Source organism: Symphalangus syndactylus, chromosome 20 (genome assembly GCF_028878055.3).
Source record: "Symphalangus syndactylus isolate Jambi chromosome 20, NHGRI_mSymSyn1-v2.1_pri, whole genome shotgun sequence".
Classification (NCBI taxonomy): Eukaryota; Metazoa; Chordata; class Mammalia; order Primates; family Hylobatidae; genus Symphalangus; species Symphalangus syndactylus.
Window position 1 is genome coordinate 25,015,963 of NC_072442.2, and position 12,396 is coordinate 25,028,358.

The window sequence follows — 12,396 nt, forward strand, 5'->3', positions numbered from 1 at the left end:
CAAACCCAGGGCTGGGATGCCGTTCCGGAAGCACCTGGCACGGGGAGAGTATGTCCTTCCCAGGAAGGTGGACGTGACCCCAGCCAAGGGCGCAGCTGCCCTGACACCTCCCGCGACCAGCCGCCCCCTCCCGGGGTCCTGAGCTGGGCGAAGAGTGGAGCAAGGACCCTCTCCTCACCCAGGCCGCCCCCCTGCCGGCCAGGTGGAAAGGTGGAGAGTGATCAAGAAAGGCTTCTGTTTCAAGCAAGAGCCAAGAGCTGGGCTACCCCTCGTGAGACACAAGAGGGTCAAAAGGAAAAGGGAAAAAGGAGGGAAACGGCGCTTTGGAAGGGGAGGTGGAGACGCCTCCTTCTTCCTCAGCGCTGCGGGGCAAACTGGCCTCCCAAGCCCCTTCCGTGTCTAAAGGGCTTCAGATATGGGCTCGGGTTGACACTCACCAGTCCCACGGCCCGAGCCGCCGTGCTTAAGACCCCGCCCGGCCAGACTGGAAAGCAGCGGGCCAGGTCAGGCGGCGGGAAGAACACGGGCAGGGGAGAAAAGAGGAGGAGCAGGAGCGAGCAGTGAAGAGAGGAACCTGGGACCGCCGAACCGCACCCCTTCGGCTGCGGCACTGGCTAAATGGCCGGGGGTCGGCCGGCTCCTCCCCCGGGGCGGGGCGCGCATTCGCGGCACGGGGCGCACGTGGCTTGGCCGGGACGCCGGGTCTGGCTTGCGGGCTCCATCTACGGTGAGATGTTTTGCGACCCTGGGGTAAAATGAGGGTAAAGCGGCAGCTTCCCACGTCCTGGGGAAGAAGCGCAGACGCACGGTTTCCTGGGCCTTCGGGCGCCCCCAGGGCTGGGGGTCTTTGAGTAGAGGTCGCCACGGCGGAGTCTTGTGCGGGTCCGGCGGACCCATTACCCTGATAGGGCCTCGCCGTGAGGTCTGAGGGCCTGTGTGAGGTGCGTGGCGCGCCGTTTCCTCTCCAGGCGCTCGTCTCAGAGCTGCAACCCTAGAATATCTGGCCTGCACCAGCCCAAAGGACATAAAGACAGGAGTGGGTAGCCCAAGGGACACGGGGACGAGCGCCATGATGGGCGGAGACGCGCGGAATCGGCCGACTGGGAAGTGCCACCTGCCCGCGTCGGCCGGAAGTGCCGCGCGGGAGGCGGAAGCGGCTGGTTCCCGCGTGGTTTGGCGGGTGCAGCGGGAGTCCGGCGGCCCTGCCCACGTAGACTGCTGGGGGCACCGGCACCATTTGGAGCACGTGAGGTATACGGGCAGGGCGCGGCCAGGTCGGGTGTCTGTTAGGAAAAAGACTTTTTATTTTTATGTTTATTTTTTAAGAGACGGAGTCTCGCTTTGTCGCCCAGGTAGGAGTGCAGTGGCGCGATCTCGGCTCACTGCTGCCTTCAACCTCCGGCCTCAAGCGATCCTGCCGCCTCAGCCTGGCGAGTGGCTGGGATTACAGGCGCGCTCAGCTGATTTTTAATTTCTCTCTTTTTTTTTTTCACTCCTGGCCTTAAGCGATCCTTTCTCCTCCCAAAGCGCTAGGATTGCAGGCATGAGCCACTTCTCTTGGCTAGGACTTTTATTTTTAATGGGCAACTGATTTGAGTTGGTTACTGTGAGGTACTGTCACAGATTCCAGACAGGCCATAATGCATGCATGCATTCACTTATTCAGCTCATGGTACACTGAGAAACTCTAGGTTCATGTTTGACCAACAAACGTGTTCTTCCAGTATGCCGTTTTTCAATGATGTGTGGCATTCAGAGTTGTTTTACAACCCTTAATAAAAGAGCAACTAACACTAGTATGTGCTATAGATCCATTCTTAACGCTCCCATTGTACCTACTTCTATCCTAACCTGAAAACATAGCTGTCTGTAAATGAGGAAAGGAGCAGCCTGGGGATCCAGAAATCACTGCAGGGGTCACGTTTTGTACCGAGGCAGCAGGTTTGGAGAGGCTCTGAATTGGAACCAAGGCCCCCAACTTCAAAATGTACTTGGCCCCTAGCCTTTGAATTTGCTTTAAAGTCATTAGTAAAGTCTATTCAATTTTCACCAAAGAATCTTCATGATACGTACTGTGCTCCATAATAGAAATTCCCATCTGCCTATGATGCCATTCTCACAGTTTGTATCCCAAAATCGCTTTCTTTTCCTTTGCTTTTTCTTTTTTTTTTTTTTTGAGATGGAGTCTCACTCTGTGGCCCAGGCTGGAGTGCAATGGCTCACTCCAACCTCCGCTTCCCCCATTCAAGCGATTCTCCTGCTTCAGCCTCTCAAGTAGCTGGGATTACAGGCGGGTGCCATCACGCCTGGCTAATTTTTGTATTTTTAGTAGAGACGGGGTTTCACCATGTTGACCAGGCTGGTCTCGAACTCCTGACCTCAGGTGATCCTCCCACCTCGGCCTCCCAAAGTGCTAGGATTACAGGTGTGAGCCACTGTGCCCGGCCCCAAATTCACTTTCTTTGTGAGTCTGTCTTGTATAGGGAATAGCTGAAGCTTTGTAACCAATAATTTCATACTATTAGTATGATATTTCTATCTGAACACATTAGTGTTAAGCTTCTTCCCACAATCCTTGGAAGGGGAATCACAAATCCTAGATGAACTCATTAGGGCCCCAAAGTTCTGCTCTGAAATCTAGTAATAAGAGTAAAATTAAGCCAGGTATGCTAATTACACAAGAATATTGCTTTTCACAAATCCATTCTTTTGCTCTTTCACAGGAAGAAAAATGTCTCAAAAGCAGATGAAGGAAGCTTTTGTCAGTAACCTCAATGGAACCACCGTGCTGGAAATCACCCAGGGATTGTGCTTTCCTGCATTCTGTATCCTGTGCAGAGGGTTGCTGATCATTTTCTCACAGTACTTGTGTTCTTTTTCACATACCTGGAAAACTAGATTCTTCGTTGACTTTGTTGTCCTAATAGTTCCCATGGTAGCCACTTTGACCATTTGGGCTTCATTTATCTTCCTTGAGCTCCTCGGTGTAATTATCTTTGGGGCAGGGCTGTTGTATCAAATATACCGAAGGAGGACCTGCTATGCCAGACTGCCTTTCCTAAAAATCCTTGAAAAATTCTTGAACATCAGTCTAGAATCAGAATACATTCCAGCCATCTCCTGTTTCCGTGTAATTACCAGTGCATTTACTGCTATTGCTATTTTGGCTGTGGACTTCCCACTTTTTCCCAGAAGATTTGCCAAAACTGAGCTCTATGGGACAGGAGCAATGGATTTTGGAGTAGGTGGCTTTGTTTTTGGGTCTGCAATGGTTTGTCTAGAGGTCAGGAGGAGAAAATATATGGAAGGGTCCAAATTGCATTACTTTACAAACTCGTTGTACTCTGTTTGGCCACTAGTCTTCCTAGGAATCGGACGATTAGCCATTATAAAATCAATAGGCTATCAGGAACATTTAACTGAGTATGGAGTTCACTGGAACTTTTTCTTTACCATAATAGTTGTGAAATTGATAACACCACTGCTTTTGATTATTTTTCCCCTAAATAAGTCTTGGATTATTGCCCTCAGCATTACTGTACTATACCAGCTAGCCCTTGACTTTACCTCACTGAAGAGGTTAATATTATATGGCACTGATGGTAGTGGCACACGGGTTGGTATATTAAACGCCAACCGCGAAGGAATAATCTCTACCCTGGGGTATGTGGCAATACACATGGCTGGTGTGCAAACAGGGTTATATGTGCATAAGAACCGATCACATATCAAAGACTTGATAAAAGTAGCCTGTTTTCTTTTACTGGCAGCTATTAGCCTCTTCATATCTCTTTACGTAGTTCAAGTAAATGTAGAAGCAGTATCTCGAAGAATGGCAAATTTAGCCTTTTGTATTTGGATAGTTGCTTCTAGCCTGATCCTTCTTAGTAGTTTATTACTGGGTGATATAATTTTGAGTTTTGCCAAATTTCTAATTAAAGGAGCTCTAGTACCATGTTCTTGGAAACTTATCCAGTCACCTGTTACAACTAAAAAGCATTCAGAATCTCTAGTCCCTGAAGCTGAAAGAATGGAACCCAGTCTTTGTTTAATCGCAGCTCTAAACAGAAAACAGTTAGTATTTTTCTTGCTGTCAAATATAACAACTGGCCTGATCAACCTGATGGTAGATACATTACACAGCAGTACCTTGTGGGCCTTATTTGTGGTCAATCTCTATATGTTTTACAACTGTTTAATTGTATATGTACTATATTTGCAAGATAAGACTATACAATTTTGGTGATCAGCAGGGGTAGGATATATAAGTATTTGGGCAATATTTAATGAGGAATATTAATTGTAAAGAAATTGTGCTTTTGGCAACAGTGTTAACCATATTTTATTATAAAATAGTTTCAGTCCTCTAAACAGTAGTGATGCTTAATTTTTTTTTTTTTTTTTTGAGACAGAGTTTCCGTCTGTTGCCCAGGCTGGAGTGTAGTGGTGCCATCTCAGCTCACTGCAACCTCCACCTCCCAGGTTCAAGCAATTCTCCTGCCTCAGTCTCCTGAGTAGCTGGCACTGTAGGCGTGTACCACCATGCCCAGCTAATTTTTGTATTTTTAGTAGAGATAGGGTTTTGCCATATTGGCCAGGCTGGTTTCAAACTCCTGAACTCAAGTGATACACCCACCTTGGCCTCCCAAAGTGCTGGGATTATGGGTGTGAGCCACCACACTGCGCCAATGCTTAATATTTTAATGTATTTCAACAACAAAACCAAGAAGAAACAAAGCCTTGTGACTTGTTAGAATGTATTAAGTAGTATTTTAAAGAAACCTTATAGTTATGACATTGAAAGACTGTTGGGGTAGGGGGAGGAAGATTTTTACTTTCCATCTTAATGTAACCTTGTGCTATTCTGTATTTTTATTGTATATTGCTTTTACAATAAATATAAAATGAAATGTTTATGTTGACATTTCAGTGTGAACTGTGGATTGTCAATATTTGTTTATTGCTCAATTTAAATTTTTGAATAAAACCTAGGACTAAGAAGCAAGTGTTTAAAATCAAATACTCCAGTGTGCAGATGGGTGGATAAAAAAAGAAAAATTTTAAAAATAAAATAATTACTTATATACTATGAAGTCAGACAGTTAAATGCACCAAAGAACAGACAGAAGACCGGGCATGGTGACTCATGCCTGTAATCCTAGCACTTTGGGAGGCTGAGGTGGGAGGATCACTTGGGCCCAGGAGTTCAAGACCATCCTGGGAAATATAGTGAGGCCCTGTCTACAAAAAAAAAGACTGAATTGGATGTTGTATTATATACATTTATACACATAATAATTACAAGACAAAGTTTTGCTTTGGGATTAATTCATCTTTTAGCCTACCCTATACTAGGGATTGAAGAAGCACAGCACAAATTTCCTGATACCTCAGAGCTTGCAATCTAGTGGAGGAAATAGACATTAAACATCTATTGTGAAATGCTAAGTTATGAAGAAAAAGCATAGGTTGTCAAGAGTGTCAAATCAAGAACTGACCTAGTAAGGCGTCAAGTTTTCCCCACAGATGTTTTTGAGCTAGAGCTGATTAGTAGGATGAGGAGTTATAAAGTCTTATGTGTCTGGGTGTTGGGGGGCAAATGGCAGAGAACATTATAGATGGATGACTCCCTCAGCAGAAGTCCTACGTTGGGAGGGCACCAAGCACATAATGGAATTGAAAGAAGGCTGAACACAGAAAAAGGAAGAGCATGGGCAGAAAGCCGGAGAGGCAGGCAGGGGCCACATCAGGCATCCTTGTCTACCATGCTAAGGGAAAGGAGAACCAATAAGAAAGATGAGAGTCATCAAGTACCCAGTGTAATTAAATAAAACTATGGCTAAATTAAGGTTTAATTTAATTTAAATTTTTAAAAAATAGAGATGGGGTTGCCCAGGCTGGTCTCAAATTCCTGGCCTCAAGTGATCCTCCCATTACAGCCGCCCAAAGTGCTGGGATTACAGGCGTCGTGATCCTGGCCTATAATAACATTTAATATTCTACTGTCTTTTTTTTTTTTTTTTTTTTTGAGATGGAGTCTTGTTCTGTCTCCCAGGCTGGTGTGCAGTGGCACAGTCTTGGCTCACTACAACCTCTGCCTCCCAGGTTCGAGCGATTCTCCTGCCTCAGCCTCCGGAGGAGCTGGGATTACAGGCAAGTGCCACTTTGCCCGGCTAATTTTTGTATTTTTAGTAGAGATGAGGTTTCACCATGTTGGCCAGGCCTGTCTTGAACTCCTGACCTCAAGTGATCCGCCCGCCTTGGTCTCCCAAAGTGCTGGGATTATAGGCATAAGCCACCACGCCCGGCCAGGTGTGTTTATTTTTGACAGATAAAACAGAACTTCCCAGTGTCAGCTCATGAAAAAGAAAACCCAATCCACAGATGCTCCTCAGATTTAGGTCACTATGGTGATTTAAATAACATTCTGTGGCCATAGATTGTCTTACCACATAAAACAATGTGGTTATTATAATAAAACAACAAAAGGTCTTCTAATCAACTATCATTTTCCTTGCAACTATCAATTTTTGAGGGCAGAGAAGGGAGAGGGAAAGATAACAAAGTGAGGAGTAAGAAGAACATAATCTGTCTAGGACCTCAGCCTATCTAGGCCCTTCAGAAAGTGACTCACTCCCATCATTTTAATTTTTTTTTTTTGAGATGCAGTATTGCTCTGTTGCCCAGGCTAGAGTGCAGTGGCGCGATCTCCTGCCTCTGCCTCCCGAGTAGCTGTGACTACAGGTGCCCGCCACCACGCCCGGCTAATTTTTTGTATTTTTATTAGAGACGGGGTTTCACCGTGTTAGCCAGGATGGTCTGGATCTCCTGACCTCGTGATCCGCCTGCCTCGGCCTCCCAAAGTGCTGGGATTACAGGCGCGAGCCACCGCACCTGGCTAATTTTAATTTTACACAATTATAAACTGGGGATGTCTACTACACATGCCCCAATAGCTCGTGTTCCAAAGATGACAACCAGTTTTATTTTTATTGAGCATAAATGTCCAATATATTTATATAAATCATACAAGAACCTTATGTTGCTCCCTAGGAGTTTAAATATAGTCTATGAAGGTAAGAAATTATAAGGAATACCTTGGTACTTTTCTTTTCTTTTTTTTTTTTTTTTTTTTTTTTTTTTTTTTTTTTTTTGAGACGGAGTCTCCTCGCTCTGTCGCCCAGCCTGGAGTGCAGTGGCGCAATCTCAACTCACTGCAAGCTCTGCCTCCCAGGTTCACGCCATTCTCCTGCCTCAGCCTCTCCGAGTAGCTGGGAATACAGGCGCCTGCCACCACGCCCAGCTAATTTTTTGTATTTTTAGTAGAGACAGGGTTTCACCGTGGTCTCGATCTCCTGACCTCGTGATCCGCCCACCTCGGCCTCCCAAAGTGCTGGGATTACAAGCGTGAGCCACCGCGCCCGGCCTTCATTTTTTTTAAACCTAGGTAGACTGGAGAACAGATAGATCTCATTTATGCCTGCATTTTGTGACTAGCTTCTCACACATTTCGACCTAAGAAAAAGAATAGTATTTTGCTGATAATTTATTACAGCTCTGTCCCTCCAGCTGTTCTTTATTAGGTACCAGCAAAATGTGTTCTGCTGTTGATTGCCTTTGCTTTCCTGGCCTTTCAAATCCTTCGAACTTGCATTTCACAATGCCAATATCAAAATGAAATAATAGGCAACAGACAACTGTCTTTTAATGTAGCAATTATATATTTCGTCAATTAGAGGTTTACTCTCTAAAAGCAGATACTTTTCATTTTAAAGTACATAGGATAATACTCAAGAAATATTTGCTGCAGTACTAGTGGTTACAGCTAAAAATAGAGCAATAGTGAAAATAAACATAAGTGCCTACTCTAAAACCAGGAAGATGCACAGTGAAAACTTCGAAAAATTATTTTGCCATGAAATAATTTCTTTTTTTTTTTTTTTTTTTTGAGACGGAGTCTCGCTCTGTCGCCCAGGCTGGAGTGCAGTGGCACGATCTCGGCTCATTGCAAGCTCCGCCTCCCGGGTTCACGCCATTCTCCTGCCTCAGCCTCTCCGAGTAGCTGGGACTACAGGCACCCGCCACCACGCCCGGCTAATTTTTTGTATTTTTAGTAGAGACAGGGTTTCACCGTGGTCTCGATCTCCTGACCTCGTGATCCGCCCGCCTCGGCCTCCCAAAGTGCTGGGATTACAAGCGTGAGCCACCGCGCCCGGCCTCCATGAAATAATTTTCTAACCGTTTTCCTTGGAATATTGCTTTTATTGTATCGATTGTATTGTATTGTATTAGATTGGATTGGATTTATAGCACCCAGGCTACCTCCTTGAGAAACAGCAACTTACCTAGCAAATCCGCCTTTTTCGCCTTTAAGAATACGTTTTCATTGAATTCCTATTTGTCCAAAGATACTAAGTATACTCAGTGGACCTAAGAGACACCCAAATTAAGGAAAGTAAGCTCAGATGGAAAGAGACCTTTGGGATCTCATTTTATTATGTTTTATATATGTGTTTTAATACCTTTTCATAGATTTAAATCCCCAGGGTGAATACTCCCTTCTTTGTTAGTACCTGGCGTGTGTTCAGTAGTCAAAGTAATTAAAATTAGCACCTATATAATGATCTTGTCATTTTTAATGTTCTTTACCAACCAGAATCCTAATGAAGTCTAAAAGGTTTAGGCCAGGTGCGTTGGCTCAGGCCTGTAATCCCAGCACTTTGGGAGGCCGAGGCGGGCAGATCAAGAGGTCAGGAGATCAAGACCATCCTGGCTAACACGGTGAAACCCCGTCTCTAATAAAAATACAAAAAATTAGCTGGGCGTGGTGGCGGGCGCCTGTAGTCCCAGCTACTCGGGAGGCGGAGGCAGGAGAATGGCATGAACCTGGGAGGCGGAGCTTGCAGTGAACTGAGATAGCGCCACTGCACTCCAGCCTGGGCGACAGAGCAAGACTCCGTCTCAAAAAAAAAAAAAAAAAAGGTTTAAAGTGGGTACATTAATTGATTTACCATTATAGGATCACCTCTAGATACTGAAGGCCACAGTATCTTGGCTCCCGGTTCAAGCAATTCTTCTGCCTCAGCCTCCCGAGTAGCTGGGATTAAAGGTGCTCGCCACCACGCCCAGCTGATTTTTGTATTTTTAGTAGAGAAGAGGTTTCTCCATGTTGCCCAGGCTGGTCTCGAACTCCTGACCTCAAGTGATCCGCCCGCCTTGGCCTCCCAAAGTCTTGGGATTACAGGTGTGAGCCGCTGTGCCCATCCTGGTTTGTTTGTTTTGTTTTGGTTTTTTACATAAAACGCAAGATTCTCTAAAAATGTCCAAATTTTGCTATGTATATGAACATCGTACATACGTATTAGATTCAAGCTAATGCTCACACTCTTCTATTCTGCTAACATGGCCAGAAGACATAAAAATTTTTTTTTTTTTTTTTTGAGAAGCAGTTTCGCTCTTGTTGCCCAGGCTGGAGCGCAACAGTGCGATCTTGGATCATTGTAACCTCTGCCTCCTGGGTTCAAGCGATTCTCTTGTCTCAGCCTCCCAAGTAGCTGGGATAACAGGCGTGCGCCACCACTCTCGGCTAATTTTGTATTTTTAGTAGAGACTGGGTTTCACCATGTTGATCAGGCCAGTCTCGAACTCCTGACTTCAAGTAATCCACCCACCTCGCCTCTCAAAGTGCTGGGATTACCGGCGTGAGCCATGGCTCCCGGCCCAGAAGACATAAATATTTGCCTGGTAATCACACCTTCGGGAATGAACAATGGTTCTTCGTTTATTATGTCACCGACCCTAACAATGACCACACAATGTACTAAGTCAACATGGCTAAGGGTGCACTGTGGGTTTTTTGTTGTGAATCTCTCAGACTCCATGTGATAACCAAAATACTTTGTTTGTTTTGTGATGGAGTTTCGCGCTTGTTGCCCAGGCTGTAGTGCAATGGCGCGATCTGGGCTCACTGCAACCTCTGCCTCCTGGGTTCAAGTGATTCTCCTGTCTCAGCCTCCCTAGTAGCTGGGATTACAGATGCATGCCACCAAGCCCAGCTAATTTTTCTATTTTTAGTAGACACGGGGGTTTCATCATATTGGTCAGGCTGGTCTCGAACTCCTGACCTCAGGTGATCCACCCACCTCGGCCTTCCAAAGTGCTGGGATTACAGGCGTGAGCCACTATGACCGACCCAAAATACTTTTTTTAAAGGTATCACAGCTCCAGCCTATTCTACCAGGAAATAGAGCAGTAAATTGATCTGTCCTTCAGATCACCAGGACTTTCATAGGCTAAGTATCTTAACAACAGACCTCCAAAACCTTCAAGGTCAGAACTGAGCACACGGTGGCGAGAGGAACTGTCTTCACAGCAGCTCTGCTTCCTCAGAGACGGTCAGAGGGAAAGGCCGCCGGCCAGTGCCAGTACTTCGCCCAAGGGAGTACCTGTTCACATTAACCCAGACCAAGAAGTTCCTTTGGCCAAGACGCACACACACACCACTGTCCGGTTTTCTATTTCCTTCCAGTGTAACAACCACAAGCTGTCAGCACTTCGCTATTTGCGGTCCCCTCAGCGGGATCGGGATGCAGCTACGCAGCGGGCCCCTGGCGAGCCGCGGTGTCAGGGCCCTTTTCAACTCTTCCCGCCGTGGGTCGCGAATTCAGTGGCGTTAAGGGCCAAGAGCCAGACCTGAGTTTCCTCTCACCCCCCGATGCTCGTCTCCCTTTTCTCACTGCCTTCCGCCCCCTCTGATCTCGATTCCTCGCAACCTACCCAGGTCCTCTCTGGGCCTCTGCCCTGAGTCAGCCCCGAATCAGACGGGCTTGACTCGCTGAAGGAGTTCCCCTTCGAGAGGAGGCAGATTCCCCTCTACATAGACCTGACGTCGAGGGGGGCTTGCCCCTCGGCCCTGGAGAAGCCTTCCCGGCCCGCGGCTGGGGCCTGAGGTTGGGCCGATCACCCCTCCTACCAGTCCTAGTTCGGGTCTAGCGGAATGGCTGGGCTCCGAGGAGGGCGCCGGGAACGCTGGCGGGACGGCCAGGGCGGCCCCGCACCCTCTTGGCGCAGATTTCCCCAGCATGGACCCCAGCGCGGCCGGCCCCAGTCTCGCGAGAGGACGTGGGCCCCGCCCAGCGCCCGACCCCGCCCGGCCCCACCTTCCCCTTGTCCCCCGCCCTCCCTCTTCCACTCCCCGCGGCGCGAGCGGCTGACTTCCCGGAGAGGAAACAGCATTCGGAGCTGCCCTCCCGCCCAGGCCGGCCCTGACGCGGGCCTCGTCAGCCGGTAACAGGGAGCAGAGGTGGGAGTTAGCGAGGCGACCACGAAAACAGTGAAGGTCGGAACCAACGGCCTCCTCCGAGAAGGGTGAGGAAAGCGTCTGAGCCTCCCCCTTCCCTGGACTCCGCAGAGCCGCTGCGGGGTCGACCCCTCCCAGGGGCGGGGTCGCGCTGGGCAACTGCAGTCCTGGGGCCGACTGGGCGGGGTGCGCCCAGAAGCGGGGAGAAGGGGTCAGCTGGGGGTAAAGGGCACCCAGGCGGCGGGCGGCGGGGAGCAGGCTGCGGGGCCCAGGCCAGGGGTGGGGTCCTGGGGCCAGGACTCCTGCGGCGGGCGGGGAAGCCCCCGGCAGGCCGGTCCCTTCCGCCTCGCCTTTGGACCCTGACTGGAGGCCGGCGGGCGGGCGGGAGGTAGCGCGGCGCGAGGGGGCGGGTCCCAGCGGCGCTGGGCGCTGATTGGCTGAGCGCGTGTGGAATCGGGTGATGGGAAACGCAGCCCGGCTCTCCCGTCCCCTCCCGCTCCGCTCCCTGCCCCCCGTGGCGAATGTGCTGCGCGGCGGCGGGTGCTTACGCTCGCGGGGTTTGGCTGTTGCAGGCAGGAGCTGGGAGGAGGCGGCAGCGGCGGCGGCAGAAACAGCAGCGGCGGCGGCGGCAGCTGGGAGGAGGTGGTGACGGTGGCAACGGCAGCGTCGGGGACGATGGCGCGACTGGTGGCAGTGTGCAGGGACGGGGAGGAGGAGTTCCCCTTCGAGAGGAGGCAGATTCCCCTCTACATAGACGACACCCTGACGGTGAGCGGGCCGGGCCGGGCTGGGCCCGCCGCTCCCCTGGCAGCTGTTTCCCCTCCTCCCCCTCCCCTAGGCCGAGCGCTGCGCACTGGAGAAAGAGTGTGTTGCAACTCCTAGGCGAGGCCTTCTCTTCAGCAGGCCCCACAAACTCGCCTTTGCAGTGGGTGGCTCGGTAACCTCTGTCGGCCCCAAGCCCAGAGCTCCGTACGCACTCCCTCTCTCCAGATTTTCCTTCTTTTGGAACCTTTTTCCTTGACCCTTTCCCTTTAGGAGACGTTGCTTTTGCCAAGGCACGCATCTCAGAGAGGGATTGAAGGATCTTGGGCGTTTAG

At 49.1% G+C, this 12,396-nt stretch overlaps 3 protein-coding genes across 9 annotated transcripts in view; 2 read left to right on the forward strand and 1 right to left on the reverse strand.

Annotated features, from left to right (window-relative positions):
* Positions 1-701, reverse strand: part of MYO19 (myosin XIX) — a 37,400-nt gene extending 36,699 nt beyond the window's left edge. Inside the window, 1 exon segment of the mRNA XM_063628609.1 lies at positions 438-701. The gene's annotated coding sequence lies outside the window, so the exon portion shown is untranslated.
* Positions 653-4,936, forward strand: PIGW (phosphatidylinositol glycan anchor biosynthesis class W). Of its 2 annotated transcripts, none has more exons than XM_055257057.2 (2): positions 653-727; positions 2,724-4,936. In XM_055257057.2, the coding sequence occupies exon 2, from the start codon at positions 2,732-2,734 to the stop codon at positions 4,244-4,246; it is 1,515 nt and encodes a 504-aa protein (XP_055113032.1). In that variant the 5' UTR covers positions 653-727; positions 2,724-2,731; the 3' UTR covers positions 4,247-4,936. The 2 variants fall into 2 exon arrangements, with proteins under 2 accessions (XP_055113032.1, XP_055113031.1); XM_055257056.2 differs by lacking the exon at positions 653-727 and adding an exon at positions 1,106-1,251.
* A 6,201-nt stretch (positions 4,937-11,137) lies between these two features.
* GGNBP2 (gametogenetin binding protein 2) overlaps positions 11,138-12,396 on the forward strand; it is a 52,505-nt gene continuing 51,246 nt past the window's right edge. For 2 of the 6 annotated variants that reach the window (XM_055257051.2, XM_055257052.2), the window contains exons 1-2: positions 11,138-11,367; positions 11,872-12,067. In XM_055257051.2, the coding sequence (XP_055113026.1) occupies positions 11,975-12,067 (93 nt within the window). In that variant the 5' untranslated portion in view covers positions 11,138-11,367; positions 11,872-11,974. The remainder of the gene's footprint in view (positions 11,368-11,871; positions 12,068-12,396) is intronic. The other 4 variants (XM_055257049.2, XM_055257050.2, XM_063628611.1 and 1 more) reach the window with 2 other exon arrangements.

Excerpts from the sequence above, each read along its gene's own strand:
- PIGW (XM_055257057.2), top strand. The coding sequence starts at position 2,732 with ATGTCTCAAAAGCAGATGAAGGAAGCTTTTGTCAGTAACCTCAATGGA.